We start from the raw sequence: 27,592 nt of genomic DNA on the forward strand, positions 1-27,592 counted from the left end.
GCATCTGTGGAACTGTTGCTGTTGTATTCAGTCAGATGTGAGCATTTGATGCTGCAAACTCTTAGAACCATTAATATCTTAATATTTGCTACTAACAAACACAAACCCACTGAAGGATGGAAAAATAAGAATAGTCAAAACAAATTTGTTAAGAATATTCCAAAATAGAGAATGAACCTGCAGAAGTGTTTGATAGTCAACTTTTTGGTTTTCTAATTTGATTTATCCCCTCACTTAAGGACTGAAATGCAGAAAGTCTCCACCCAGCAGAGAAACTCGTACAGAAAAGAGGAAGCTCTATTTCACAACTAGCCTGGTTTCCCCCTGGGAGATGTGTGATGGTGAACAGGCAGAACAGTGTCTTTATGATAGGTTAAAATTTATGAAAACTTGGACTTCCTTTGCATGTGGGCAGCTTTGCAAGTATTTACCAGGGAAGGAAGGAAGAAGATGAAACTCAGTGCATGCTGAGATTTCACATGTTAGCCAGGGATGACCAGGTGCCTTGCATCCTCCAGAACCCTTTCCAGTTTCCAAAATTAAGATGGGAAATAGGAGCTGATCAGCACTCCAGAGGATCAGGTTCCTTAATTATATTTAAGGTTATTGATTAATCAAATTCTTTATTTTTCAGATGGCTGCCTTTGGGAAGACAAAATATTACATAAGAACGAAAGTAAAAAAATGCTGACTGGGAGCCACAAGTGAGATCAATTTCTCTCTTCATCTGTTTGAATTGAACTGCTAATTCTTTCCATTAGATAAAGCTTTCCATTAGATAAAGTTGGTGTTCTAATTCAATACCAACTGGCTCTTCTTGCCATCAGCAGAGCTTTTTTCATTTGAGTAGGGAATTTTCGTAGCTGGATGAAAGGACAGATGGGGCTTCAATCTTCTTCATAAACTAAGGTGCAGCTTGAATTCAATACTGCAAATCACAAGTCCTACACTCCTAGCACTGCTGATTGTGTCTGGAGGGATAAGAGGTGTCATTTCTTTTACAGTCATCCCTACAGAAGAAGCAGAGATAAGACTGGAGGATACTATAGGGCAGCCTTAGTGAGGTAGCCACACCTAATGTTCAGACCCCACTAGAAATGAGGATGATTCTGAGCGTTTTCAAAGCCCCCCACAAGCATGGGCAGTGTCAGAGCTCTGCCTAAGCAATTCCAGTGACTCATTTACTTTGGCACCCAGCAAGTCCAAAGTACCAAAATGTGGTACAGGTGTGGGAAGAGTTTTGGAGTGGCAATAGACCCTCATCAATGAGAGAGAGTTCTGTCAAGTCCTGACTTCTGCCTATGGCAGCCATCCCTTCTCCTTGCACTGCCTCCCCCAGCTGTCCACAGGAGCAACCTTGGGATGCCCCTGCCTTTCAGAAAATCTTGCTGCTGCTTCTTGCATCGAGGTCATGAACCTCATAACACTGCTTAAACTGCTAAGTACCACATTTCCTAAAGGCAAGAAGCCACTTTCTTTTTTCAGAGCAAGCTCTTCGGAGCCAGAAATTTGACAGCGAAAGAAATCTGTTGATTGCAAAAACTACCCCTGCTGCTGCCCCTATGACAGGAAAACCCCAGACACCCAGAAAGAGGAAATTTTCAACAAGAAACCCAGCCTACAGCAGTGGTCAGATTCCAAGCAGTGTTACCTGGCCATAAAACTGGACTATCCTGTGGGCTCAGCAGTAGCCCGCTGTAGCACTAGCTCTCTCCTCAGGATGAGTGAAGAGCTCTGTATGTCCTGTGTGGGAAGCAGTAGTGTTGTCACAGCCATCACCATGTAAGAAATGGTTGGTTGGTTTCTTGTAGCCCATCAGTAATACCACAGATGAGGGGAACTTTTATAGATCAGGCAAGCCTTTAGAAGGAGGGCTTTACTCCTTTAAGCACCCTGGTAGACAGCAGCATTGATTTAAAACAGTACCATTATTGCATGCTTTGCTGAACAGTAGGGAGGTTTCAAACTATTTTTTTCCTGATGTTTGTATTTCAGTGCAATTTCACTCACATATCATGAATTTAAAATAAACTTCATGTTCAGATGATGACTGATAATGCATGTCTTATACTTCTGCAGCATTTACTAAAACAAAACTTAGAAGGAAACTGAGAAGCTTTCATCTGCTTGCTCTTTTGTATGCTTTGGGAAGGCAGTGGTTTAATAATAAGCACAGGATTCCTCTTTCTGAGTTTGAAGGGACAAACGATCCCTGGTATATGCATGCAGCAGGTTTGGGAGTGTCATTAGAACTGGCTACAAAAAGAAAGATCCCCAGAGTCGTAAGAATTCTGATGATATTTTCATTAAAATCAAAGCCAAATATTTCAGTGCTCCCTGTGCAGCATGAGATCCTTATCATTTCAGTAGCAATTCATTTTATTCCAACAAAGAAGCTTCTTTAATTCCGCTTAAGCTCTGTTCTCATTTAATAAGTGGGTTGCAAACAGAATTATGTAGATTCAAACATGGCCCCTTTGAGGGAAAGAACTGAAAATTTCCCCAAGGGTTGATCTGTACTAGCATTTACCAGCTGTGACTTCCTGCCTTTCAGATGTGTCATATGGCAGTTTCCTATTCATATATAACCAAATGGTAATCTGTCCTTCTGAGGTAGCGCATAGTGCAAGATGGAGGTGTAAAATATGCCGCATACAACCAGATAGCTGCACAAACTTGTCTGCAAACTTGACTGCAGCTGTGGCATGTTGGCAGTGGTGCTCTGACATCCAGGTGGCTCCTTTTCAGTACTCTGCTTTCCTAAAGAGAACTGGCTGCTTTTCAGCTGCTCGCACTACCTCCTCGACAGGGTGGTTAGGCTTGTCTTTGGAAACCCGAGAGTTGCTTGTGTTCAAAGCAGATTTTCTGTTTTAAGGAGAAATCTTTCCCCTTCACCCTTTCCTAAATTCTTATTTCAAAGTACTCTCGATAGCCAGCGTAAGCTGTCTCTAAGTAGCAAGCATTACACCAGAATGCTTTCTTGTTTAATAGCATTAAGCTTTATCAATGTGAATTGGATCCCAAATGCATATGGCTGCCTACAACCTTCAGCAGTCACTATGAATAACAGGAGGATAAAGGCAGTTATTTGAGAGGAAATCCCCTCATGAAGACAAATAGGTTTCGGCTAAATTGCCAGCATGTGGGGGGCAGTGCAAACTTTCCTAAGGTGAAACTTGATTCTTACTCTACCACAGCATCAAAATAACTCCAAAGAAGCAATGGGATATGTGTTAGTGTAGCTGAGTTAGAAGCTGGGCTGTCCTTCCCAGACTCCAAACAGAAAGAGATCAGTGTTCAGACTTTGTACTGAATGACTGCCACGTGTCTGGGAGTTAGAAGTTTTCCTTGTTAAAAATGAAGTGTACTCCTCGTGGGTCAGCTTCTGAGTTGCTGATGCTCTGCTTGCTGAGCGTGTCAGCGAGAGCCTCAGGTCCACAGAGAAAAACACCTATTCTGGAACTGTTAAGAAAATAGAAACATGGTCAGGAACTAGACATAGAGTAGCTGGATGTTCATGTAAATCAATCTTATGTTCTCTAGCAGCAAGTATTTTTTCTCACCTACAGAAACTAAAGCAGAACAGCATGTCTGTCCTTTAAAACTTATCACCCCTTCAAACTTGTGAGACATTTACTGCCACTTCTAAACCAGGTGGTGAGTTAAATCTCAGCTCAGCAGAAGTCAGCGAAGACAATTTTATTGACCTCACTGGAATCAGTGAAGTAAAGCCTCAAAGAGTTTATAGCAAAAAGTTTTGAAAGGAACTAATCAGGCTTTTTTTCCTGCTAAGTTCAGATGCTCAGCTACAGGTCATCTGTACCCACGTGTTGTTTTTTCTTTTGTTTTGTTTTGTTTTGTTTTTGAGGTAGAAGGTGTTATTTTTAGAAGTATTTAGAAGTTGAGTGACATTCCTATCTACTTCAACTTGAAAGATGGGATACATTTTTCCTAAAACATCTGCTAGTAATTAGACACTGCATCAAGTGTCTCAAGTGTCCACATATGGATGATCTTTTTTTTTAAATTGTAGGTTAAAGTAAATTGGTCAAGACCCGATGGGATGAAACCCTACGTCAAGACCATGGCTGAAATGAGATAGAAAATACCTGGAGACTGTTATTAAAATATCATCAACATTATCAGTCAAAGGAACAAGATTGTGCTGTTATGGCAGTTAAATAGAGGACATTCACAGACACTTTCAATTGTACAAGATTACCCCGGATGCTGCCTCGCAATGGTTTTGAACTCATTTTCCCAGTTAGGTCTTCCATACAGTGTTTTCTGTTTAAGGCCTGTAATCACATCCTTCTCCTCTTCATGATGCATTACAAAATGAGTGGCCTGTGAAAAATGGAAGACAAAGGCGAGATATAAGTGACATAAAGCACCACTAAAAGTACCAGTGAGCACCTTTCCTTACTGAATCACATTCTCTACTGAGTCATGGAAGAGCTGTTCCTTCATCACTCTTCTCCAACCCACAATCATGGGATCAGATAGAGAACTCATGAATGTTCTGAAACAAATATGCTGCCATCACTCAAACTTTTTGCATTAGCTTCCCCAAAATGGCATTTTCTGTAAGCAGTAACAACTGTCTTAGATACGCTTGCAGGGTGAGCTGAAATACTACTTCCCAGCGTGCACAGCCAGAGTGAAAAAAAAGAGATAGTCAGTGCACATCAGCAGCTAATCTCATGTAAGTTCTAGGGAGTAATAATTATCTGCACTTAAAACCCCAGAGAGCCATGTGGACGTCCAGAATAATGACCATACGAACATTTATCAAAACATAACACACTTGCTAACATCAGCCTGGGGGCACAAGAAAGTGATATTTTCCATAGTGTTGTTACCTGAGTTTCATCCCAGCCAGTAAGGTAGATGTTATAGCTGAGAAACTCTGCATTATTCCTCTCCTGCATTTGAGTCTCCAGAGACTGCAAGAGGTCAGCAAACCATTCAAAGGCATGAGTGTCCCTGCAAAGCCAGTAAAAATAGATCTGGAAGAGAGAAGCGAGAACTATCAGGGGACATAGGTACTTAGGTTTCTGGGTTTCTGTTTGCTGACTAAAGAAGGACTGCGGAGTTCTTGAAGATATTGCTCTGACTAATTCAGTAAATGGGTAAGCTGGTGCTGAAGCTATTCAGGAGTTTGGATTGAGAAGGTGAGAAGGTTGTGAAGCAGAACAAGGAAATATCTTGCTCTTCTGCTGGTGGTTCACATTTGTAGTTGGGGACGTTTTCACCAGTTTTATCCCTGTGAAACAGTTTGTTAGCACATAAAATAATGACTTTGGTAGATTCTATCTCCCATCTGCTAGCAGGGAAGGTAAATTAAAGCAAATAGCAAAACCAGTTCTGTCGACTGAATACAAATGTAACTGCAGTGTGACCCCACACCTCTGCACAGGGACTTTCCAGGGAGGTGAGAGGAGGATGCTAGCATTGTGCTACCACTGACTCAGAGTTACTCTCTCTGTTCTTAGGGAAGGTATACAATGTTTGCACAAGCTGCAGTTAGTGCCTGTGAATTAATGGCATGTCTTGTTTGTCTTGCATGGCTTGAATGGCACTTCCAACACAGGTGGAAAACCCCAGGACAAAAGCCAGGCTTTGGGTGTTGAATTTTGCTCCTAGGGTATTTCCTTCCGTCTTTCTCTTCTATTTTTGCAGTTTTGATCCTCCAGCTTCCATGATCACTTTTCTGGGACTGTTCTGATTTTGACCATTGGTCCTCCAACAACTAAATGGGTTCTGGGAAATCTCTGTGACAAAGAGGGCACGTACCTTCTTAAGTTTTAGGTTGGTTGCATCGTGGCAGTATTTGTACCAGACAGACTTGAGCACAGATGCGAATGGCGTTACCCCTATCCCGGCTCCAACCAGCATAACAGTTTCATAACTGAACACATCCTCACTAGCGGTTCCAAAGGGACCATCTACAGCTATCCTGAAATCAAAAGTACATTGAAGAAATAGTGGATATTTATTAGCATCATTTAAAACAATAACAGAAAGATGAAATATTTGCCTGTTGCACCAGAAAGTAAAAGAAAAGGTGGAATTGGTAGAGGAGGGAACCGACATGAGCAGTCTAAGACCAACATCCATGACAGAACTTGTTAAGGATTGTATCACAGATGCCATCACCAGGTTGAACAAAATTTCAGCTGCCCTAGATTTTGGTTGACTTTACAATGCTTGACTCCGTACATACTTGGGCAACTTCCATGCCTCCTGGAATTCCTGCTTATCACATCCACAGGCATTGAACAAGCCCTCTGTCCAGTCTCCTACAATACGGACATGAATGCTGAAGTAATCCTCTTCTGGGGCAGAGGTTAATGTGAATGGATGCCATTCCAGTTTAGACACTGCTGGACATTTGACAAAAATGTATTGCCCGACCTCCATCTTGAAACCCTTCTTCATCATCTGGAGCTCAATTGTCTTGAAGGGATGAATCACCACCTACAGTAAGAGGGACAAGGGGAAAAAAAGGCAGAAGTAAAAGGGTATCTTCCCTGTTCACTGGTTTTGTCCACATTTTTCATCGCTAGCATTGCCCTCTCCTACAAGAGCAGGAAAAGCAGATGAAATGTTCCCAGCAGAATGGGGAGTAAGGAGCAGTGCCTGACAGCCAGGTGAAAGACTGCAGAAGATGCTAAATTTTTGGCTAAAGTAATTTATTGCACCATTCTTGTGGTCACTCCAAAAGGGACAGGTCAGAGTGGGGACTATTCAGGCTGGAGAAGGGGAGACTGAGAGGGGATCTTACCAGTGCTTACAAATATCTAAAGGGTGGGTGTCAAGAAGATGGGGCCAGGCTCTTTTTAGTGGTGCCCTGTGACATGACTGCCCAGAGAGGCTGCGGAGTCTGGAAATATCAAAAAACCACCTGAATGCTTTCCTGTGCAACCTACTTTAAGAAACCTGCTTTGGCAGGGCAGGTGGGCTACATGATCTCTGGAGGTCCCTTGCAACCCTGACAATTCTGTGATTCTGTGCCAGGAAATGTGGAATATTTACACTGCTATAATTTATGCAGATACGTAGAAAATTAATTTATCTTCTCCACAATTCAGTATTGTACTTAGCTAACTTTTCCTTCCTGCACTCTTTTGGAGACAGGCTTAGAAACAACTACACTTGGATGTTGGAGAGTAGTACTTTTTTTGCGTGTTAGAAATCATGACTTTCTTGAGACGTCTTTATTTGAAAACACTGTATGACATGTAGGAACCCTGGTTTTGCTGCACCATCTAGAAAAACTGCTAGCGTTTAGCCCAGAGTTAAGCACAGCAACAACACATACCTTTGTGATAACAACCTTCTGCTGTGATCTCCAAAACCGCACCAGCCTCTCACAGAGGTACAAAAACATGGGACCTACTACCCATTTCCATGTCTGTTAACAGAATAAAATGGGAAGTTAAACTACAAAGATGGCAACCGAGATTACATTGAATTCCGGATACACTACAAACAGATGTTAAATTCAAGTTACATGTTATTTATCAACCAGAGTAAGGAACAGTTAAAATACATGACACCTTCAAACTGAGTTCTGTTCAGAGGGGGAATTTCTTTCCTTGTTGAGAATTGTATTTGCATTTTTAGTTGTTACTATAGGTATGAAATGGTAATTTCCTATGAATGATTTTGTCTCCGCCTGAGTCTGGACATTAATTTTCTGTTAATGATCATCAGGCTATTAATAATGTGAAACTATTACGTAGATTATAGCACTTTTTGGAACCCCCGTGATATGAAATACACTTTGGTAAACAGTTCTCAGATTTACTCATCTGTTTTGCCCGTTAGTTGTGCTGTTGTTACGAGGCTCTGGAAGTGGATTGTCTGTAGTCCATTTTGGGTTGTAATCCACTATGTGGAAATCTTACTTAATGTAAAGAAAACTACTTTGTGCAGCAGGTTTATACACTATTTAACAAAAAGAGTAAACAGTCGTTTTTTTGTACTGGATTTTTTCTTACCATAGGAGGATTCCCTGCAAACTGAGGGACAGGGCAAGCTCCTTTCTTTCCCCAGTCAGTGAAATTCTTAGAGCACATCTCTGGAATATGTTCAGCCAGACTCTCAGCTGTCTGTCCCCGCACAATGCGCCTGAAAAAATGCAAAACATAAAGGGAGTAAGATGGGAATCAAGGAATATCTGTCACTTACTGTTATTCTGTGTATTCTTTTTCAGCGTAGTTACGGACTCCTGCAGTGCTACTGCACCTTTTGATTCCTCTGTATGGCTCTGATCTATCCAAAACACTGTAGGGGGAAATACCGACTACGAGATCAGGTGAGGAACTGTGAGGTAAATTTATTATCACTTCCAGAGTGTAATTAACACAAGGAAAACTCAATTCTTTTCAAAAAAAACCTACTTTTTCCTTCAATAGGAAAAATGAAACATGGAGTGGGCTCAATAATCAAGTTTCCTATTGATCACTGCAGCAATTATTCCTGTTATTTTTCTTAAAAATCAAGGACAGCCTTTTCTGAAGAACACTATTTCTTTGGTAATTTCTCTCTCTTTACAACTGCAGAGTAGATTTTTAGTTGGTGTGATGGAAACAGGTTCCTCTAGCTCAAAGTAGCTATGTTGGCTAAGCAAGCTGATGTTAGTTGATAATCTAGACTCAACATTCTAACATGAGCTTTGCTTGTTTTGTTTTGTTCATTTATTTTATTATAGAGAAGCCTGATTGCTCCAGTTTGGTAGAACTGATGCTGGAAAAAGAATTCAGTTTTGAGAAGTAAAAGTATATTTTGATCGTGTTCACTATTTCCTGCACCTGTGTGAAGTTCTACCATCCTCAGGGCCACATCTGAGCCCCTCATATGATGGTAATTAGTAGGTTAAGATCTAATGACTTTCCATAGAAATGTTCTGATTCTGATCAGACTGTTTGGTTTTATGCCAATATAACTCTGTTGATATTTTCTTCCCATGACTTCCCTTTCTGCTTTTCAAGCTCAATTTCCTTGAACTTGGCTGTGTTTCTAACATTTCAAAGAAATTAGGTATCTAAGTCACATGTACGCCTAGGTTTAAGTGACAAATGTATCAGAGGATTATTAGAATGCCTGTGTGCTATCTTGAAAGTTAAAGATTTCACTGCTTATAGATATTACTAATGAACCTCTTCCTCATTAAGGGTTTGACTAATGTCCTGCCTAAAAAATAAAGGGAAGAAATATCACTGTCCCAGGAGCATCATGAGTTGCAATTTTCAGAAACAACATCGGCTGCAATTCACTTCCCCAACAGTGACAAGGGCTTCATCTGAGTTGACCTTGGAGTGATTTACAGGAATGGGAGGAGCCCATTTTCTGCCTGTTTTCTGCCACTCCTGAGCCTGTTGCCTAAGGGCTAGTGGTTTTCACCCTGCCCTACACTCCATTTGAAGTTTGACAAGCCAGCAGCCTGTATAAGGAAAGGAAAAGACTTATTTTCACTTACTACACGCTGTAGGTGACCTTCCAAGATTGCAATTAAGCCTTCAGCAATATAACCTTCTAATTTCTTCTTTTTCTGTTAAAAATTTTACTTTAGTTTGCCAAGCAGAGTGATCTGAATCTCTGCATTCCTTCCTCCTTACATTTACTATTGATGGGAAGGTCAGGATTTCTATCTGTGATGTGTAACTAATAGACAAATAACATCAGCACTAAAAAGTACTATAATGGCATCAGACGAGAATCTGTGCTCTTCATTCCATTAACTATGTATTCTTCAGTTTTCTACATATTCATATGTATTCATATATGTTTGACACAACCTTCTGTCTCTTGAGATAAAATGACATCTATGTGCCTTTCAAACACGTTGAGAGTGTCAGATCATACTTCCGCATTCATCTGCTCCCAAAGCAGTGCCTGACAACCACATGGATCCCCACTGCTGCCTAAACTTTTCAGCACTGTATTAAAATGGTGAAAGTATAGTCGTCATTGAAAGAACAAAAACTCCACTTTTATGAAATGTATACTACTCACTGACTGTTAGAAAAAGCAATGTTTGCTTTCTAATAGCATTGTGTAGTAACTGCTGAAAAGTTTAGACATTCTGTCAGTAGTTACATAATATTTCCAAAGGAAACAAATGCCATTTACTCTCCTTCAATTTTTGCTCTAACATTCTTCTTGTTTCAGAAGTCAAAATGGACAAACATGCTGCTGGTGATTCTCATTTCCCTTCTATTTCTGTTCTTCCTGCTGTAGTCTCATTTCTTTTTTTTTTTTTTTACTGGTGCTACTGGACTAAGAGGAAGTGTTATTGAATAGTCATTATTATTGGGCACTTTTAATACACTTTCCAGTGCTCTGAATCCTCAACTAATTTTAAGACCTAGAATTTCATTTTAAATGGATAACACAGTATATCTATAAACTATGAAACGTGCCTTGGATACTTAAGGATTCTTTTCATGCATCAGTTCTGTAGTTTCATAAAATGAAACTGAAGTTTCATTTTGGAAGGCCAACAGGACTGACGTCCTGATGGGGGTTTGTTACAGACAGCCTAACCAAGATGAAGAGATGGATGAGGCATCCCACAAGCAGCTGGCAGAAGTTAAGCGATCTGTAGCCCTTGTTCTCATGGGGACTTCAACTTCCTTGACATATGCTGGAAATATAATACAGCATAGAGGAATCAGTTTAGGAGGTTTCTGGAGTGTGTGAAAGACAACTTGTGATGCAGCTGGTAAGAGAGCCTACCAGGGAAGGAGTCCTGCTAGACCTGCTGTTCACAGAGGACTGGTGGGAGATGTGGAGGTCAGGAGCTATCTATCTTGGACAGAGTCACCACTAAAAGGTAGAATTCTCAATTCTTGGTGATGTCAGCAGGAGGGCCAGCAAAAACCTTGGACTTTCAGAGGACAGACTTTGAACTGTTAAGGAGAATGGAAGAGAGGGTCCCTTGGGATTCATCCTAAAGGGGAAAGGCGTCCAGGAAGGCTGGTCGCTCCTCAACATGTAATTCTTAGAGCCACAGGAGCAGGCTGCCCCCCTGTGCTGTCAGATGAGTCAGCAGGGAAGAAGACCAGTGTGGATGACCAGGGAGCTTTCTCAGAGGCCCCAGGAGGAAGAAGAGTTTACCTCCTGTGGAAGAAGGGATGGACAACTCTGGAAGAGTACAAAGAATTTGCTAGGATATGCAGGAAAAAAATTAGACAGAAGCCCAGCTTGCACTGAACCTGACCATTATAGCAAAAGAGAATCAAGAACTTTTTTTACAAATATATTAACAATAAGAGGAGGACTAAAGAGAATATCCACCTTTTACTGAAACATGACCTCTGAGGATAAGGAAAAGGCTGATGTTCTCAATGCCTTCTTTACATCTGTCTTTAACAGTCAGACCAGCGATCCTTGGCGCATTTTACCTCCAGACTTGGAAATCTGGGATAAGGAGCAGAATAAACTCCCCACAATTCAGGTGGAGACAGTTAGAGACCTTTAACTCAACCCAGACTGCCACAAATCCATGGGGCTGGATGGGATCTACTCAAGGGTGCTGAGGGACCTGAGACAGGTGATTGTCAAGCTGCTTTCTACCATCCATCAGCACTCCTGGTCAACCAGAGAGGTCCCAGAGGACAGGAGGCTTGCCAATGTGACTCTCATCTACAAGAAAGATCATAAGGAGAATCTGGGGAACTACAGGCCTTTCAGCCTGACTTCAATGCCAGGGAAGGAGATGGAACAGATCATCTCGAATGAGATCACACAGTAAGTGTGGGACAACCGGGGGATCAGGCCCAGTCAGCACGGATTCACAAAAAGCAGGTCCTGCTCGACCAACTTGATCACCTTCTATGACTGGATGATCTTCTGGTGGATGAGGCAAAGGCTGTTGATGTGGTCTACCTAGGCTTCAGCAAAGCCTTGGGTTCTGTCTCCCACAGTATCCTCCTGGGGAAGCTGTCAGCCCGTGGCTTGGACAGGTGCACTCTTTGCTGGGTAAAGAACTGGCTGGATGGCTGGGCCCAGAGAGTGGTGGTGAATGGAGTCAAATCCAGCTTGTGGCCAGTCATGAGTGGTGATCCCCAGAGGTCAGTATTGGGGCCTGTCTTGTTCAGTATCTTTACTGATGAGGCAATGGGGTACATCTTCACTAAGTTTGCAGAAGAGAACAAGGTGGAGGAAAGTGTTGATCTGCCTGAGGGTAGGAAGGCCCTTCAGAGGGATCTGGACAGGCTGGATTGATGTGCTGAGGCCAATGGATGAAGTTCACCAAGACCAAGGGCCTTGTCCTGCATTTTGGCCACAACAACCCCAAACAACATTACATGCTTGGGGCAGAGTGGCTGGAAGACTATGTGGAAGAAATGGACCTGGGGGTGTTGGTCAACATTCAGCTGAACGTGAGCCATTGGTGTGCCCAGGTGGCCAAGAAGGCAAAATGCATCCTGGCTTGTATCAGAAATAGTGCAGTCAGCAGGAGCACGGAAGTGAGCATGCCCCTGTACTCAGCTGTGGTAAGGCTACACCTTGAGTACTGTGTTCAGTTTTTGGGCTCCTAACTATAAGAAAGGCATCAAGGCCCTGGAGTGTGTCCAGAGCAGGGGAACAAAGATAATGAGGCATCTGGAGCAAGTCTTATGAAGAATGGCTAAAAGAATTGGGATTGTTTAGTCTGGAGGAGGCTTAGGGGATACCTTATTGCTCTCTATAACTGCCTGAAAGGAAGTTGTGGCAAGGTGGGGAGCAGCCTCTTCTCCTAGCTAACAGAGATAGGAATAGAGGTAATGGCCTTAAGTTGCATCAGAGGAGGTTCAGGTTGCATATTAGGAAAAATTTCTTCTTTGAAAGAGTGGTCAGGCGCTAGAACACGTACGTGTGTGTGATGTAACTCCTTTCAGGTTTCAGAGATCAATTAAGAATTAGAAACAGGCACTTTGAAAAAAATATTTTGAATTAAAATATTGTAAGAAGTCGATTATCGGTGAGCTTAAGCATGCCCGAGTCTCATGTAGTCTCATGCATGTGAATAATTGCTGTATGTATCTGAGGGCCTGTTGGCCTCAGAGCCTGTACTGGCACATCATTACCTGCAGAAATAACTGCTCCTTAGTGACTTAAGTCTCTATGTGCTTCTATGAGTGGAGAGTTTGAAGCTAAAACAGAGTAGTGATCATGTATTGTATGGTAAGTGCAAATACTCACCCAGCACCATGGATGACAAGGCCAATAAAGAAGATGACAAAAAGATGGTGAGTGTACCAAAACACTTCAAAATATGACCTTCGGATGATTTTGGTGGATGATGTGATGATTAGTATGAGGGCCAGAGTGATGATAACACCGGTGATACCAGCCAAGTATGTGAAAGCCACATATAAGCCCCCCACAGGATTCTGTGAAATAATTGCACATGTTGGTCAAAGGGGTTGCATCAAAGCTAAGGCAGCTGAACCATCAGTCTATCTCACTTGCCAGATCCTGCACCCCGTTGCAAACCTTTAGGTTATCCTCTGTGAATTTGCCAACAATGCTTTGAAAACGTACTTCAATTTTGTTGCACTGCAGATCTGCTCCTACTAGAGAAAGTAAGAATAGAAACAAAGGGTTTCATACCTATCTGCACACCAAAGACTATTTCTTATTCTGCTCCTGCTCAGCAATATGTGTGTGGGAAAAATGAACATTTTTGCATAGCTCTCTTGCTAAAGCTGAAGTCCCACATCCATATTTAGAGCTAAACTAAAGCTCTTATTTTTAGTGGTGCTGGGCAGTTGTGGGTCTCCCAGCTTACAAGAACGTCAGATTCTCAGAGCTTCTGAGAAATTGGGAGGTTTCTTTTTCTGTTTTCTTTTTCTGTTTTTTTTTTTTTTCTTTTTTTTTTCTTCTTTTTTTTAATCCTGAGCTTAGGGAACCCGATTTCAAATGTTTTTCTCAATTTCTGTCGACCCTTCTGTGGGAATGCCTGCCTTACTCAAAAAACTTCTTTTACAGGGCATTTTTTTTCTGTGCTGTTTTAAAGCTACTTTGAAATCCTCACGTGAAGAAGCCTAAGGTATTACAAAAATCAGCAACACTATTACTGATCACTACAGGAAAATGAATTACAAAAGGCTTTCCTGCAAGATGGTGCAAAGACAGATTGTGCACTCCAGAAACAGACAGCCTTCTGAGATACTCTTAGGTAATCATCCAAATGAATGTAATAATGATTCTTCACAGCTAGATGTCACTTACCGGAATAGTTCGTCTATAAAAGTTGATATAGCTTTCATTTGGGCCATCACCAAGTCTAGAAAGCACAGCTGCCAATGTTCCTTCCTCTTCAACACGTGCATGCACGCTCCACTCTACATTGAATAAGTGTGCAATGATGTGAATTGCTAGGAAAGAGAAAAAAAAAAGAAATAATTAGGGATAAGTACAGAGTAAATGCTCCCTGTTCTGGGGTAAGCTTTGTAGCATTTCTCAACAGCAGCTTAGAACCTGTGCCACTCCCATGGCAATTTTGGATCACTGATGAGTGTTAATTCTTTCATAATTTCTTCTATTTGTTTCAAATGTGCCAGCTAAGAAATAAGCCTAAACAGAAATTTTAGTCAGAGTATTTGGTTCTGAAGGCATTGCCAAATACCTTTTATTAATCCTTGTCATGAATGTTACTAGCTGTGAAAGAGAAAAGCATCCTTTCTTATTCATCTTTTGCTACCAGTTGCAGAATAATACTTAAAATGTTCCAAGCCTTCATGCACTCTGACTCATTTAAGTTAATAAAATCAGCTCTCTTCCTATATCCTTAAGAACTTGGATCTCATTTGAATTCTACGTAACACGAACAGGAAAGCAATAACCAAAGAAACATTTGAGTACCAACCAGTATGAAGGGCGATCATCCATGCCACCATTTTGTGAAAGGTGAGGTTCCTGTCCAGTTGCCGTCTGATACGGGTAGAGCAGCACTTTGAGTTTGAGGAAAAAAATATTTGCAGACTACTTGTGATTCCTACACACACTTATTTAAATGCAGAGAAAAAAATGGAGGCCCTGAGCACAAGAATTGGTGACACTGCTGGTAAAGAATTAGAATTCCTAAATATAAACAAAAAGATATTACTCCATATATCAGAATATGATAATAACATGTTGTATTTTAATATGTCTAATTGAAACAAAGTATATGACAATGAGAAAGCAAAATAACATCAATTATGGGAAAAATATATCTATTTTATCTGTGTTAAATTTAAATTAGATGCTATAAATGGAGGGAATAATCATACTCTGCCATGCCTGGAGAAGTTGACTTGTACTGCCACATAGCAACAGGACCATGCTGCGGCTCATACTCCAAGCATCCAAGTTTGGGTGCTTCCACTCCAAACACATCAGTTACTTACGGTTCTAAGTGTTTCCTTTCCCAGAATTCTGGGTGTACTTGGCAAACACTCACTTGCAACTTGTTAGTGGAATTACCCAAAGAGAAATAAGAATAAAAAAGTCTCTACTAATACAAGCTGAAGAACGGCTATAAGAAAAACAGAATGATATTTTCATTAACTATTATGACAGGTACCTGAGAGGTCCCATCTAAATTATAGTCTCTATTGTAGTCAGCAGGAGTTTTCCTGTAAATTCTTGCTCATGTAAAGCTAGCATTTGCTGTCTCCACACAGAAGAAAGTGTAATTATTCTGTGTTGTGTCCTTATATTGCTTTTGCTGACTGACAAAAAACCAGAAATTACTAAGCAAGCTAAAACATGAGAGCCATATAGGTGTTTTACACAGCCAATTAAGAGAGCAAGATAATCATCCAAGTGCTTGCTGAACACTAACTTTGTAGATGGTATGGTAAAGTATCTTCCCAGTCAACAGGGTGGATCACATCATCCCAGACATTCAGAGTGAAACAGAAGGGACAATAGAACACCAGAACAATTAAGCATAAGACCAAGCAGTAGCAAAATGCTGCAGTTAGGTTCAGTGGTGAAGCTCATTAACAACAGCAATGAATACAGAACAAAGGGGAATGCAAAGACAATATTGATGTTACTGATAAATATCTTTGTAGTGAATGATTTCTGGGTGGCAGGATGTAAAGGGAGGGAGTTTCCAGCACACTGCTATTGAGCAATTGGTTTGAACAAATTTCCCCTCTCCCTTACCTCAATGGCATTGCTGTTGGAAAGGCCACTACCCTTTCAATATGCTACATGACATTTAAAAATACTGATTTTCTTAAGAAATCCTCACAGAGCATAATTAATTAGACTGAACAGCAGAACAAGCATAAGCAACTGTACTGCTGCACCAAGGCTACGACAGTCCCAGCACTACCCCTGGCACATTGGACTTGGCATGTTTTGCTTAAGATAATTACCTTCTTCCTGAGGTATAGCCTTATTGCAACATGCAATTGCAGTTAAACAAAGTCTGACTGCCTAACAGTCCTATTTTATGTCCCTTCCTCATGTCCTTGTACACCCTCAGAGCCTTTAGCTTCCTCATACAGCCAGACAGTGAGTTGCAGGCAGGCACCAAAACCATGCAGCTCTCTACATGATTCTCACTTGCAAACTGAAAAGGAGATTTGCAACTAGGGACAAGCAGCATTAAGACCCAGCTGGAATAAAATTCTCAGCCCTTAGAATCATGTTTTAGCATTACTGCAATGTCTCTGCAAATGTCTTCAGTTCTTTCATTGCTTTGAGCTCAGAAGTCCTCTTCCCAACCTGCTTTCAGCTTGATGCCTGTGAGATCTAGTTCAGACCTCGTGAAGACCTGGTATGATCAAGATCTCATCAGTGTTTTCCAGCTGTATTCATCTAATGACAAAACAAAATCTTACTAAATTTATGTTCATTATTAACTTTTGCAGCTTGGGGAGCCAGCTGTCATTGTGGCATATACTATTTGATCTTTTTCAAAGCAGAGGAAGAACAACTTTAGCCCTACATTTTTACTTATTATTCTTTTTCTTTCACGCACATGGAGACAGCATGTCTGCTTTTATCACTACCCAGAATCTGAAGGGGTGTAGAACAAGATAGAAAGTCTGGTCTGGATATTTCCAAGTTTATATTTGTTAGTGCTATGCCTAAAAAAGGCCAGAGCACTTTGGATGGCATTGGAAATATAATTTAGGAGCAGAGGCAGCTCATATTCATCCACAATGACTGCCAGAGTATATGTACTAGATGAATATATAGCCTGGGTTGTGTCTGATTATTTTCTAGTGGCTTTATATCCCATTCTCCTCTGCTATGAAGGACTCTTGAAACTGCACATATTGTATGATTGCTGGTTCTTTTGCTCTGCTTTTTCCACCCTAACAAACAGTCTCATCTGCATGAAAGAATTTCTGATAGATTTACAGATGAAAACCATGTTCTGTGAACTAGTGTTGTTGACTGCCCATATACTAAGGATGACAGAAAGAAAGGAGTAATCATATATTTGGAAGGAAACTTTATGAGCTCGAGGAGAATATTATTCCACTGAGGAATATGCGTGGCAGCATACTGGTCCTTGATAGGAATGGAGTGACTGTGATGCAGATAGAAATGAGGCAACAGGATGAATAGAAAAAAAACACAAGAAGTGCTAGGGTCCCCTCAGCTGACAAGGTACATCCATTTTGTATTAACAAGGTTTGCAGCTTACAGTTCCCTTTGGAGGCCTAATCATTAGAGCTGTGGAACAGGAGCCTTTTTTTTTTTAATATGCCTGGATAATTTTTTTTTCCTGCATCTGTTATAATAGACAGCAATCTGCATTTCAGCAACGTGACAGAGTCAGTGCTACCATAGGAAGCCACTCCAGATATCACCTAGAATCGATTGTCCTTTTCTTAGTTCCTTGATACTGGGCAGCTGGGAGCTAGAAATAGTCAAAAGGGTGGTGAACTTCTCATCCTGAGATGGACATGCAATGCAAAAAAGGAAGAATGTAGTTTATGAACTTGTTGAAAAGGTCCCTTTCTAAAAGTCTGTGAAAGCATGTATTTGCTTTAAGAGCTGAAAATGCAAGCAAGGAGATAAAGGCTAATTATCCCACTATGAATGGGTACTGTATCATTGATAGACTAGGCAAATATGTGTAAGCACCACCAACCATGGTTGGCATGGAGCAGAGGGCCTTTGCATCTGTGACAGCATGATGCCCAGGAGACAAAAAAAAAGAGGAAGGGTAAGTCAAGGCATCTCAATAGAGCTCTAGGCTTACCACTGGCATATAGACCTCTGTCTTGCTCAGAGCAAAACCCTGAGCTTATCTGCTTCTTCAAAGAAGAGATCCCAAAACTATGGTATATTTGGGGAACTTGGACAAAGATTCTTGGTGCACTTGCAAAGCTACTTGGGTTATTATTTGTCGTAAATTTTGAAATTCTTTTCTCATCTTACCGCACTTGATCCTCTCAGGAAGGAGAGCAAGTTTCGACATACTGGCAGCAGAATCAGCATGCAGTTGAAATTCAGACATGCTGCAGGAGCTCTTGCCAGAGCCAAAGCACGCTGAAATTGGAGAGGTGCTATTATTAAATTAATTACCTAAGACACTATCCAGGAGACAGATAAGCACAGATTTTACATGTGATTATGACACAACTATTCATGAGCATGAGATTTAGAGTTAGTTAACAATGTTTGCACTTCAGAGCAGCCATGCCCTGGCCTAGTTAGGGGCACAAATGCAGAAAGAGAAGATTCTTCCAGATAAGCTACCTTCTATTTACAGTTTTGAAATAACACAGCAGTATGAAAAGCTCCCCGTCACATTTGGCAGTTGGTAGCCAAGTGCAGGTGCAAGTTTAAACTAGCAGCATTTTCCTTCCCAACATTTGAAGAAAATTTCCCCGCTGCTATTTCAGTTGGCTGAATTAGGGTAGACGGAAGGACAGCTTAAGAGGGAAGTGGTTTAGTGTTCAGAAAAGCAATGAGACTGGATCCAGAATTCTTCACAAATGTAGGTTAGTCTTTCTTGCAACTAGCACCAATATCAAAGAAGCTTTGTCATGCTCATAAAGCTCATCTCAGTTTCAAAAGGTCTCTTCAGAAGGCCTAGCACTCTAGCTCCAAACTGTCCCTTGTGTGTGCATCTCTGTAAAAAGAATCCAGGGAAATTCACTGCCTCATCTTTTAGGAATATGTTCCCTTTATAGCCATATAAACTGTTCGTGCTACAAAAAACAATTGGAAGGGGAAATAATTGCATCATAGTTCTAGAAGCAATACTTTATTCGTCTTCTCCTTAATAAAGTAGCCACCATGCATATTCACTTTAATTACCCTGAGCACAATTGTTACTTGGAAACATCTTTAGAATGAGATGTGTCCATTTTGCTATCAGCTTTCTATTCAGAAGCTCTGGACAACTATGTGCATTCAGTTATCCATTTACTTGACTTTTAATTCCTTCTTGAACCTGTTGCTCCAGCAAACTAATCCTGTTTCAATCAAATAAAACTAGGAAAAATTGTGTGTGTGCACTCTGTGCCAAGATAATGTATGCTTTGTACTTACGCCAAGGAGTACTCTGCTGTAGAAGAAATTTTGTGGGAGATCATATGCAAGATAGAACCACCAAAAGAGGAAGATGTTTAACCCCAACCACACAAGCTGAAAGAAAAATGAAGAGGAAACTTTAAACTTTATTGATCATTCACGAAAATTTACACAGCACAGAAAATGGCCAATGAGATCTTTGTGTTTCTATTTGTAGAGACAGCTGTGCTGAGTATGAGGGTTCAGCAGGGAGAATATATATATATGTATATATATATTTTTTTTTCTGGTAGAAATTAGCTTTGAGGTGTATGGAAATGGCAATAAACACAAATACAGATATGGGCAGCTGAAAATTTTGCATGGTTCTAAGAATTTAGACATGATTATATAAGAACTGTGATATTACATGTGTCTAATTAAGTCTGTGAGGTTAGTTAAATCTCCAAACATCATTAAAAGTTAGAACCTCTTCAAAATGGTGCTTCCTTAGATGTATTAACCTTTGTATGAGGAACACTTAATTGCTGTTCAACAGCAGTAAAAAGCTTGAGATCTAAATATAGATTGCCTTAATTACACCCGAGGCCTGACCATAACGTTTTCTATTGTGTAGGAGGCTCTAAATGTCTGAAATCAGTCAGCAAGAAATATTCAATGCAGGTATTTAGGTAGAGTTTAGACTATCCAAAATTGGGCTTTTTCATAGCTATACTGCAGTACTCTCACAGTGTGTATCCTACAGTGCAGATTTCTTCAGGAAAAGGGAAGTTATTAGCCCTCCTCAAAACTACAGAAGGTAGCCCATCTGGCTGCAGAAATTTGGCCATTTGCCCATCAAATCAGCTGTTGGCTGATTTCACATACTGTGTTATGTGGTACAATCTGTATCAATGCACCTCTATTCTAAACAGATTAACCAGGATGTACAAACAGACAAAAAAACCTCCAAGAACTGGGAGAAAACTCAGTCTATGGCTGTAAGTTAAGGATACCAGAAACTGACTTGACAGTAGCTCAGCCCTCTCAACGCATATTTTTGCTGGTCCTCTGGCCCAACCTGACACTGTAAAAACCTGGGATTGGTTTGGCATTTGAAGCCAACATCTTACCTGTATGGAATTAGTCTGGGAAAGTGAAGGGAGTTCCATCAGGTGGCATTAGGCGTCTGCTTTGTTGGGGCAAACCAATATAAATCCTGTCTGTTTCTATCAGGCATGGGACAGCCCTGTATAGTAATACTGTAGTGGGCAATGAAGAATGCTTTGCTAAGGATTTCGGTGAATAGTACTTACACATACTAACCCCACTTTGCAGAAATCCCTTCAATGGTGTTACTTTGTTATTACATGTATTATATATTATAATATAAACATACGTATATACTTATCTTGAGTATGACATTGCACTGATGTGAAAAAAAGAGAACTTTGAAATACTAGCTTCTGCCTGAATTTTCTCCCATAAGGACTGCCTTGTCTTACTGTTTATCTAGATGAAACAAGAGTGAGATTTTTAGTACTTTTAAATCTTGCTTGGAATAGTTTAATATACTTTCACAGCTACTCCATGTAACCTATTCAAAATGGATTCAAATGCTAGTTGCCCTAATGAAAAATTCATCACTTTCTGCTCTAAATTCTGGAATCTGACTCTAATGCTAATTTTCTATCCTCAAGACACATCCAACCTGCTCTCAGTTGCATCTACTTCTGCTTACAAAAATGCAAGAAAACCTTGTTGTTGTGATTGCTTTCTATTTTGAAGTTCAATAGTTAACAATGAGATGCAGTGTTATTTCTATTCCTTAATTCATCGTCGCATCTAAAAATAGCAGGCACTTAAATGTATTTCTATCCAAGAAAACAGCTAACATACAACCATTTCTCAGTTCACAATGAAACCTACAGCAACGCACGTACCAGGGAGAGCTCCTTCAAAATCAAGTTCTTGAAGTGCGTCACTGCACTTGCTGCCCTAGCTTCAGAATAATCAAACACATTATTCGCTGACACAAAGAGATCTGCTTATTAAAACACTCTGCAGAACTTTTTACTGGACACAAATCACAATAAAAAATGGTACTTACAACGACAAAGATGGACAGTCCTTCATTCTCCACCCAGTTACCCATGTTTGCCCGAGACAAGAGTGCACGACAGCCCCGTTCTTTCTGGGACAGTGTCTATGACTTCTCTCATAAGGAAGTGAGAGCAGAAGCTCACAGCAATCTGTTTCCTTTCTCATTCATTTAGGAAATAAATTAACCCATAGTTCAATTTCATATCATACCCATAGTTCAATTTCAAACATGTTTCTACCAACTTTTAATAACTCACACATCTACAAATGATTGACATAAACTACCTCTTCCTCAAGATACAGAGTTTGGATAAAATAAATACTGTAACTGGTGAGGCTTTCTGCTGAAAAATGTATTGTCACTTTGAATAATTTTCAATGCTGAACTGTAATACACAATTCACAGAAGAATTATCTCATCCCAGCCTTATCTTCTTTATCATCCCAGGTCAGAGATGCCATTCCTGCAGATCCCTCTTGACAAATAGTCACTAGAATGATTTCTCTTTTGATCACTCAAGGTTCACAGGAGCCTCCAAATATAATCAAAAGCTCTTCTTTTTTGGGACACACATGCAAACTGTAACATTTCCTCTCCACTTGGGTTAGCAGGGAGGACACGTGTCACTCGACTGTCTGGGTTTTTTTTTTCATTTTTTTGTACTCTCACACAGTTCCAGCTCTGGGAATTCTGACACTACAAAAAAAAAAAATAAAAAATAAAAAAGGTAATGACTTTGCTTCTGTGATTGTAGAGAAGAATATGGAAAATGGTCCGTGTATATTCTGTAGCTTACAAGCCCATCGGACATTTATTCCAAAAGTATTCTTTCTTTAAAAAGCAATACCTTTGAGGGAGTTTAATGATTTCTGAATGTTTTGCCTCTGTGGTATCACGATTCCCAAATCCACAATAAAGAGCATAAAATGAAAAGTGGTCAGGGAAGGCAAAGTATCTGTTCTGATTCGTGGATGTCCATTCTAGCTGTGAAGACTAGCCAGCTCCTTCCACCCAGGAATAGCAGTACTCTTCCTGCTTTTTCTTCCAAGCAAGTGTGCGAAGCCAGGATGCTCTGAGCTTCAACAGCCCTGGCTTGCCTGGCAGCTCCTCAGATACAAGAGCCACCAAAACATGGACTCTCTGCCTTAGGAGGCTTTTGGCAGGCCATAAACTCCAAAGGGGCAGGGTTTAGATCAGTCACAACTGTCAAAGTTTGACATTCTCTCAACTGTCTGACTAGCGGCCATGAAGCAGAATATAATTTAGTTGCTCTCAGCCAAGCAGTTATCAAATACCCATAGCTTATCTCACAACCTGAGCTCAAGGCTTAGAGGTTTTGAATAGTTCCAGAGCTGGTGGATGCTGTAGCTCCCTGGTATTTGGGAGGTCTGCTATTAATTGGAAAATGGACAGGACAACATATAGCATGGTTTCTGTATGTAACAAGTGTGGCTAGAGTTGGTATCAAAACCACCTACACATCACCCTCAATTTAATTCTGCTGTTTGAACCTTCTGAAAATGTGGAATATCACTGGTGTAATATCCCAGAGATGTATATGTTTCATGCTTTGGTCTAGTTGAAAAACAAACAAACAAACAGCATCATATACAAGAAAAGGGAATGTTGGCAGCTGTGTATTAACAATTATGTAGGAGTGTGTTAAACTGAAGTATGAAAAACTGAAACACTTTTTTCTTACTCTGTTTCTAAAATGTCTGTAGTGCTAGCTGATTACTGCACGCTGTTTTTCTTCTTTGTAGTGAATGGTTCAGTGAACCATTTTCTGTATGACAGCCCTGAAAAAGTACTCAGATCTCAGGACTCTTCACTTCCTCACAGTAATTTTATGCCAGTTATTCTAGTTCCTCTGTTAATCTGTGAAATAAAGCTCTGTATATTTCTGTACAAATTTAAATAACATAGGACTGAGTGTTTCACACCTGCCTACTAAAAGGACCATGTAAAATTCTGCATGCACAGATTCCAAAAGAGAGAGGTAAAGAAAAGAAAATGAAAGAGACCCAGTTCCTGCATTGCTGCCAATATGCTAAGACAAGGCTGCTGAGCTCTCTCCCATATAGCCAGTGAGAGACATTGACTAGCCTCTTTTATTTTGTTGGTCGAAATATTTATTTTGAATTCTTTGCATTGTGTGTCTCTTGACCTTCCCTCAATTTTACACAAAAGAGGAAAAAGCAGACTAGAATCTTCTAAGACTTCTTACATAGAGGGGAAAGCCTCATCCTTAACTTTATATCCGTTCTCAAAAAGCATCATCTATGGAGCTTTCTCTGCTACACTACACACCAGACCTGCTTTCACGTCCAGTCTCAGGCTGTCACTGCACTGACCCCTTCACTCATGGGAGTAAGATAGTATGAAACCCCTCCCTTCCCTGTTTTGTTTACAGGATAAATTGCTGAGGCCAGGGCTCAGGGCCCATTCAACCTGGCCTCAAGCACGTCCAGCAATGGGGCACCACAGCTTCTCTGAGCAGCCGTGCCAGTGCCTCACCTCCCACACAGTGAGGATTTTCTTCCTAATACCTAATCCAAATCTCCCTTACTTTAGTTTAAAACCATGATCACTTTAAGCTGGCAGCACTTTTCAAGTTAAGGCTGGCATAAGCAGAAAGTGAGGTTAGCATAACCCCCTATGCATAAAGCCTGGGGCCAAAATAACCCAGCTTTGCGCGGGTCTGCAAGAAATATAGCCCAGCCTAGCCACTGAACAGAAGCCCAGCTTTCACGACCCGCCAGGCGCTTTTTTCCAGCGCTCTTATCTTGCTTTCAGCCCAGCACCGGCGCACCAAGCACGTGGAGGCCCGTGGCAGCCTTCAGGCAGCGGGCAACGGCGGCGCGGCACCGCCACCCGGCGGCCAGCAGTGACGTCTCTGCTGGGGCAGGTTTTCACTCATTGAGCTGCCTGCACCATTCTTCAGGACAGCGGGGAGGCTGCTGCCGATTCCATTATATTATACATACATATATATATATTCTGTAAAAGCTGAGTAAGAAAATGAGCCCACTGTCAGCATTTTGTATTAAATGTTAATTTACCACTTGGAGATCTACGTTTTCAAGGGGAAATATTTTAGTAGATATCAGATCAGAAACAAGAACCAAAGTCAGTGGTGTGTAACAGGTAAAAATGTCAGTGCACCACAGCCTGCAAGCTCCAGGGGCAGATTCTTTTCTCACATGACTGAAAGTGCCACTTCCCTGCTGTCTCCCTACGGGTCTCAGCTCTGCTTTCCTTTGCTGCTGTGAGCTCCTTGATGGATCTGAACATCTGGCAGCCTTGTCTCATCACAGGTCTTCTGGTGTAAAGAAAGGGTGCCTTCTGACAGAATTTCCCTCTTGTAGACATCTGTCACACCTCTCTCATCTTTGACTTTGAAACCCAGTTTTTGAAAATGAGCCTGTCTGCTTAGCTTACTGTGTGGATAAACCATACTGAAAACATGGGGTGCTGGAGCTATGTTTGTATTTAAAGTCACTTCACCTGCCTCTGCTACAAAGCCTCTTTGTTGTAGACACTACCCCTTTTCGGAGGGGAAAAAGCAGGCAAAAAAGCTTCAGCTCTGGGGAGTTCAGTTATCTCCACTTCTGTGCTGAAGGAGAGAGATGGGCAGGGATGTGAAGCAGAGCTGAGACAAACAGCAGCGACTTGGGAGCTTCGTGGAAATGGTGCACACACAGTGTCCCCAGCTTAAAAGTGAGTTGTGACCAGAAGCTCTAGTACAGTGGTGGCCCGCTAGCCATGTGACAGCCAAATGCATTCCCTGAGCAGAAACAGCCTAGGAGCATGCACATGCACGTGAAAGACACTGCTTCACAGAAGGTTCTGTAACCCCAAGTCTAAGGTGTATCTGCACCATGTCCTGACACAGCTTTTTCCATTGGCTGGCTGGGTGCCCTAATGGCTGTGCTACAGGGGAGGAAGAAATAGCATCAGTATCATCACACAGTCGTAGAAGTACTCCAGTAACCCCTTGCCAACATCCTAATTGCACGGGTCTATCCTACTTTACACTGCTGCACTCATATTGTAAAATACAAATGAGTGCTGTAAAAGGTGGGGGTTTTTTTGCTGATTTTTCTCTCTTGTTTCTCAGCATGAGGGTGACAGGGCAACCCACATCAGTTTTAGATCCCTGCCTGCAGCATGACATCTGACTGACATGGCTCCTGGCTCAGCCTTGTTTGTACTGAGGACTTCGAGTTTTTGTTAACAGCAATAGGAGAAACACTGAGAAATGATTTCATGTTAAATGCACAAGTCTAAGAAGATAACAACACAATGAACAGTGGCACCAAGGAGCAAGCTTTTGCATAAAGCTTCACTTTAAAATAATCTATTAGCTAGAGTACTAAAATATGGCTCATCCCTGTGCTAAGGCTGAGCATGAAGCCTATAGGCTGCTAAGTCATATTTAAATTGCTTCTGAAAACAGAATAACACGGCTGTAGCCATACATCACTGTAACGGTGACGTTACAGAAATCATCCCCTCCTGACCAGACAGTACCGGAAGGAGTGGAAATTGCAGAGATACCATGGATCTGGGCAACAGGAACACGTGGATGGTCGAATCCAAACCCACAACCAGCTGAAGCCAGGAGCAAAACTGGATCATGAACTACCTGGTGGAGCAAGAGGATATGGAATTAAAAGTAACCAATATACTGAATCCAGCCCTGTTTTTAAACACAATAGAAGGAAGGGAAATCAAACACGACTGTCTTCACACTACTGAACAAGTATATTGTAGCAGAACTGATTTGAAAGACTGTCCCCTCGGAATCCAGATGTGGAAATGTTTGTGGATGGTAGGAGTTTCATGCAAGATAGCATTAAGAATGCCATAATTCTGGCACATACCAGCTAAGCACAGAAAGCAGAATTCATAACCTTGCTAGGAGCTTTGGATTTAGCAAAAAGGGAAAAAGAGACAGTATGTGGACAGACTCAAAATTTGCACTTGGGGTTGTGCTTGTACATGGTGCTATCTGGAAACAACAGGGCTACTAAACTCCCAAGGAACACCTGTAAAATATGGAGAAACAGTAATAGAATTGTTAGAAGAGGGGTAATTACCAAAAGAAGTAGCTACAATGCATTGCAAAGCCACCAATCAAACAGCAACAATATTAGTATTGGTAACAGCCACACAGATACAGCAGCCAAGAATGCAGCAACAGGAGTTTTCCTCCAATTAGTATCCCAGAAACATCAAGAACGGATCGATGAACCTCCAAAATACCAGACTGAAGATGAGAAATTGGCTTCCTTGATAAAAGCTAAGAAAAATGAAGAAGGATGGTGGGTAATTCCAAATACCATGTAATGGTTCCCCAGCTAGTAATGAGGAAAACAGTAGAAAATAACCATCAAATCACACAGTGGGGAACAGAAGCCATCATGGATAACTTAAAAACTCAAATTTTAAGCATGTGAATGGGAGTAATGGTGAAAAGAATGGTGAGGAAATGTGAATTATACTTGAAAAATAAAAAAGACCACCCTGTGGAATCATGAGAAGGGGAGACAGCCCAGGACACTATTGGCAGGTAGTCTTTTCCAAACTCCCATAGCAAGCTGGCTACAGGTATTTGTTGTTATTGATTGATAATTTTTGAGGATGATCAGAGGTTTATCACTAACACACCAACAAAGCAAGTAAAATAGTAAAAGTGTTGCTAAAAGAAATTATACCTAGATTTGAGGTACCAATAGGTATATCGTCAAATAAAGGTTTGCATTTTGTAGCTGAAATTGTCCAAAATCTAGCAAAAAACATTGGAATAGAATGGGATTTACATACTCTATATAGGTCACAGTCCAGTGTAAAGGTGGAAAGGAGGAATCAAACCTTGAAATGCAAATCAGTAAAATCTGTCAAGAAGCAGACTTGAAATGGCCTGAGGCCCTACCTCTCACCTTACTTCATGTTAGGAAATGGTGTTCTAAAGAGAAAATAAGCCCTTATGAAATTATCTATGGAAGACAA

At 41.0% G+C, this 27,592-nt stretch overlaps 1 protein-coding gene across 1 annotated transcript; it reads right to left on the bottom strand.

Moving 5' to 3' along the window:
- Positions 1–2,289: 2,289 nt before the first annotated feature.
- Positions 2,290–21,683, bottom strand: LOC122156275 (cytochrome b-245 heavy chain). The gene is made up of 13 exons (XM_042810915.1): positions 21,584–21,683; positions 19,513–19,608; positions 18,394–18,504; positions 14,867–14,951; positions 14,230–14,375; positions 13,198–13,388; positions 8,007–8,136; positions 7,325–7,417; positions 6,227–6,480; positions 5,797–5,959; positions 4,863–5,009; positions 4,223–4,347; positions 2,290–3,462 (listed from the first exon to the last, which is right to left on the bottom strand). Exons 1-13 carry the CDS (start codon positions 21,626–21,628, stop codon positions 3,336–3,338), a joined length of 1,713 nt encoding a protein of 570 aa, XP_042666849.1. The 5' UTR covers positions 21,629–21,683; the 3' UTR covers positions 2,290–3,335.
- Positions 21,684–27,592: the final 5,909 nt, after the last annotated feature.

The sequence above is a fragment of the Centrocercus urophasianus genome, unplaced genomic scaffold (assembly GCF_019232065.1).
Source record: "Centrocercus urophasianus isolate 14NV4802_14NV808 unplaced genomic scaffold, USGS_Curo_1.0 seq_12, whole genome shotgun sequence".
Taxonomy (NCBI): domain Eukaryota; kingdom Metazoa; phylum Chordata; class Aves; order Galliformes; family Phasianidae; genus Centrocercus; species Centrocercus urophasianus.

Bases quoted from the DNA above. Each gene is read 5' to 3' on its own strand.
- LOC122156275 (XM_042810915.1), bottom strand. From the start codon at position 21,628: ATGGGTAACTGGGTGGAGAATGAAGGACTGTCCATCTTTGTCGTT. The intron at 19,609-21,583 runs GTAAGTACCATT...TTTTTCTTTCAG, and splicing joins GACTGTCCATCTTTGTCGTT to CTTGTGTGGTTGGGGTTAAA. The intron at 13,389-14,229 runs GTAAGTGACATC...ATTATTTCACAG, and splicing joins TTTATAGACGAACTATTCCG to AATCCTGTGGGGGGCTTATA.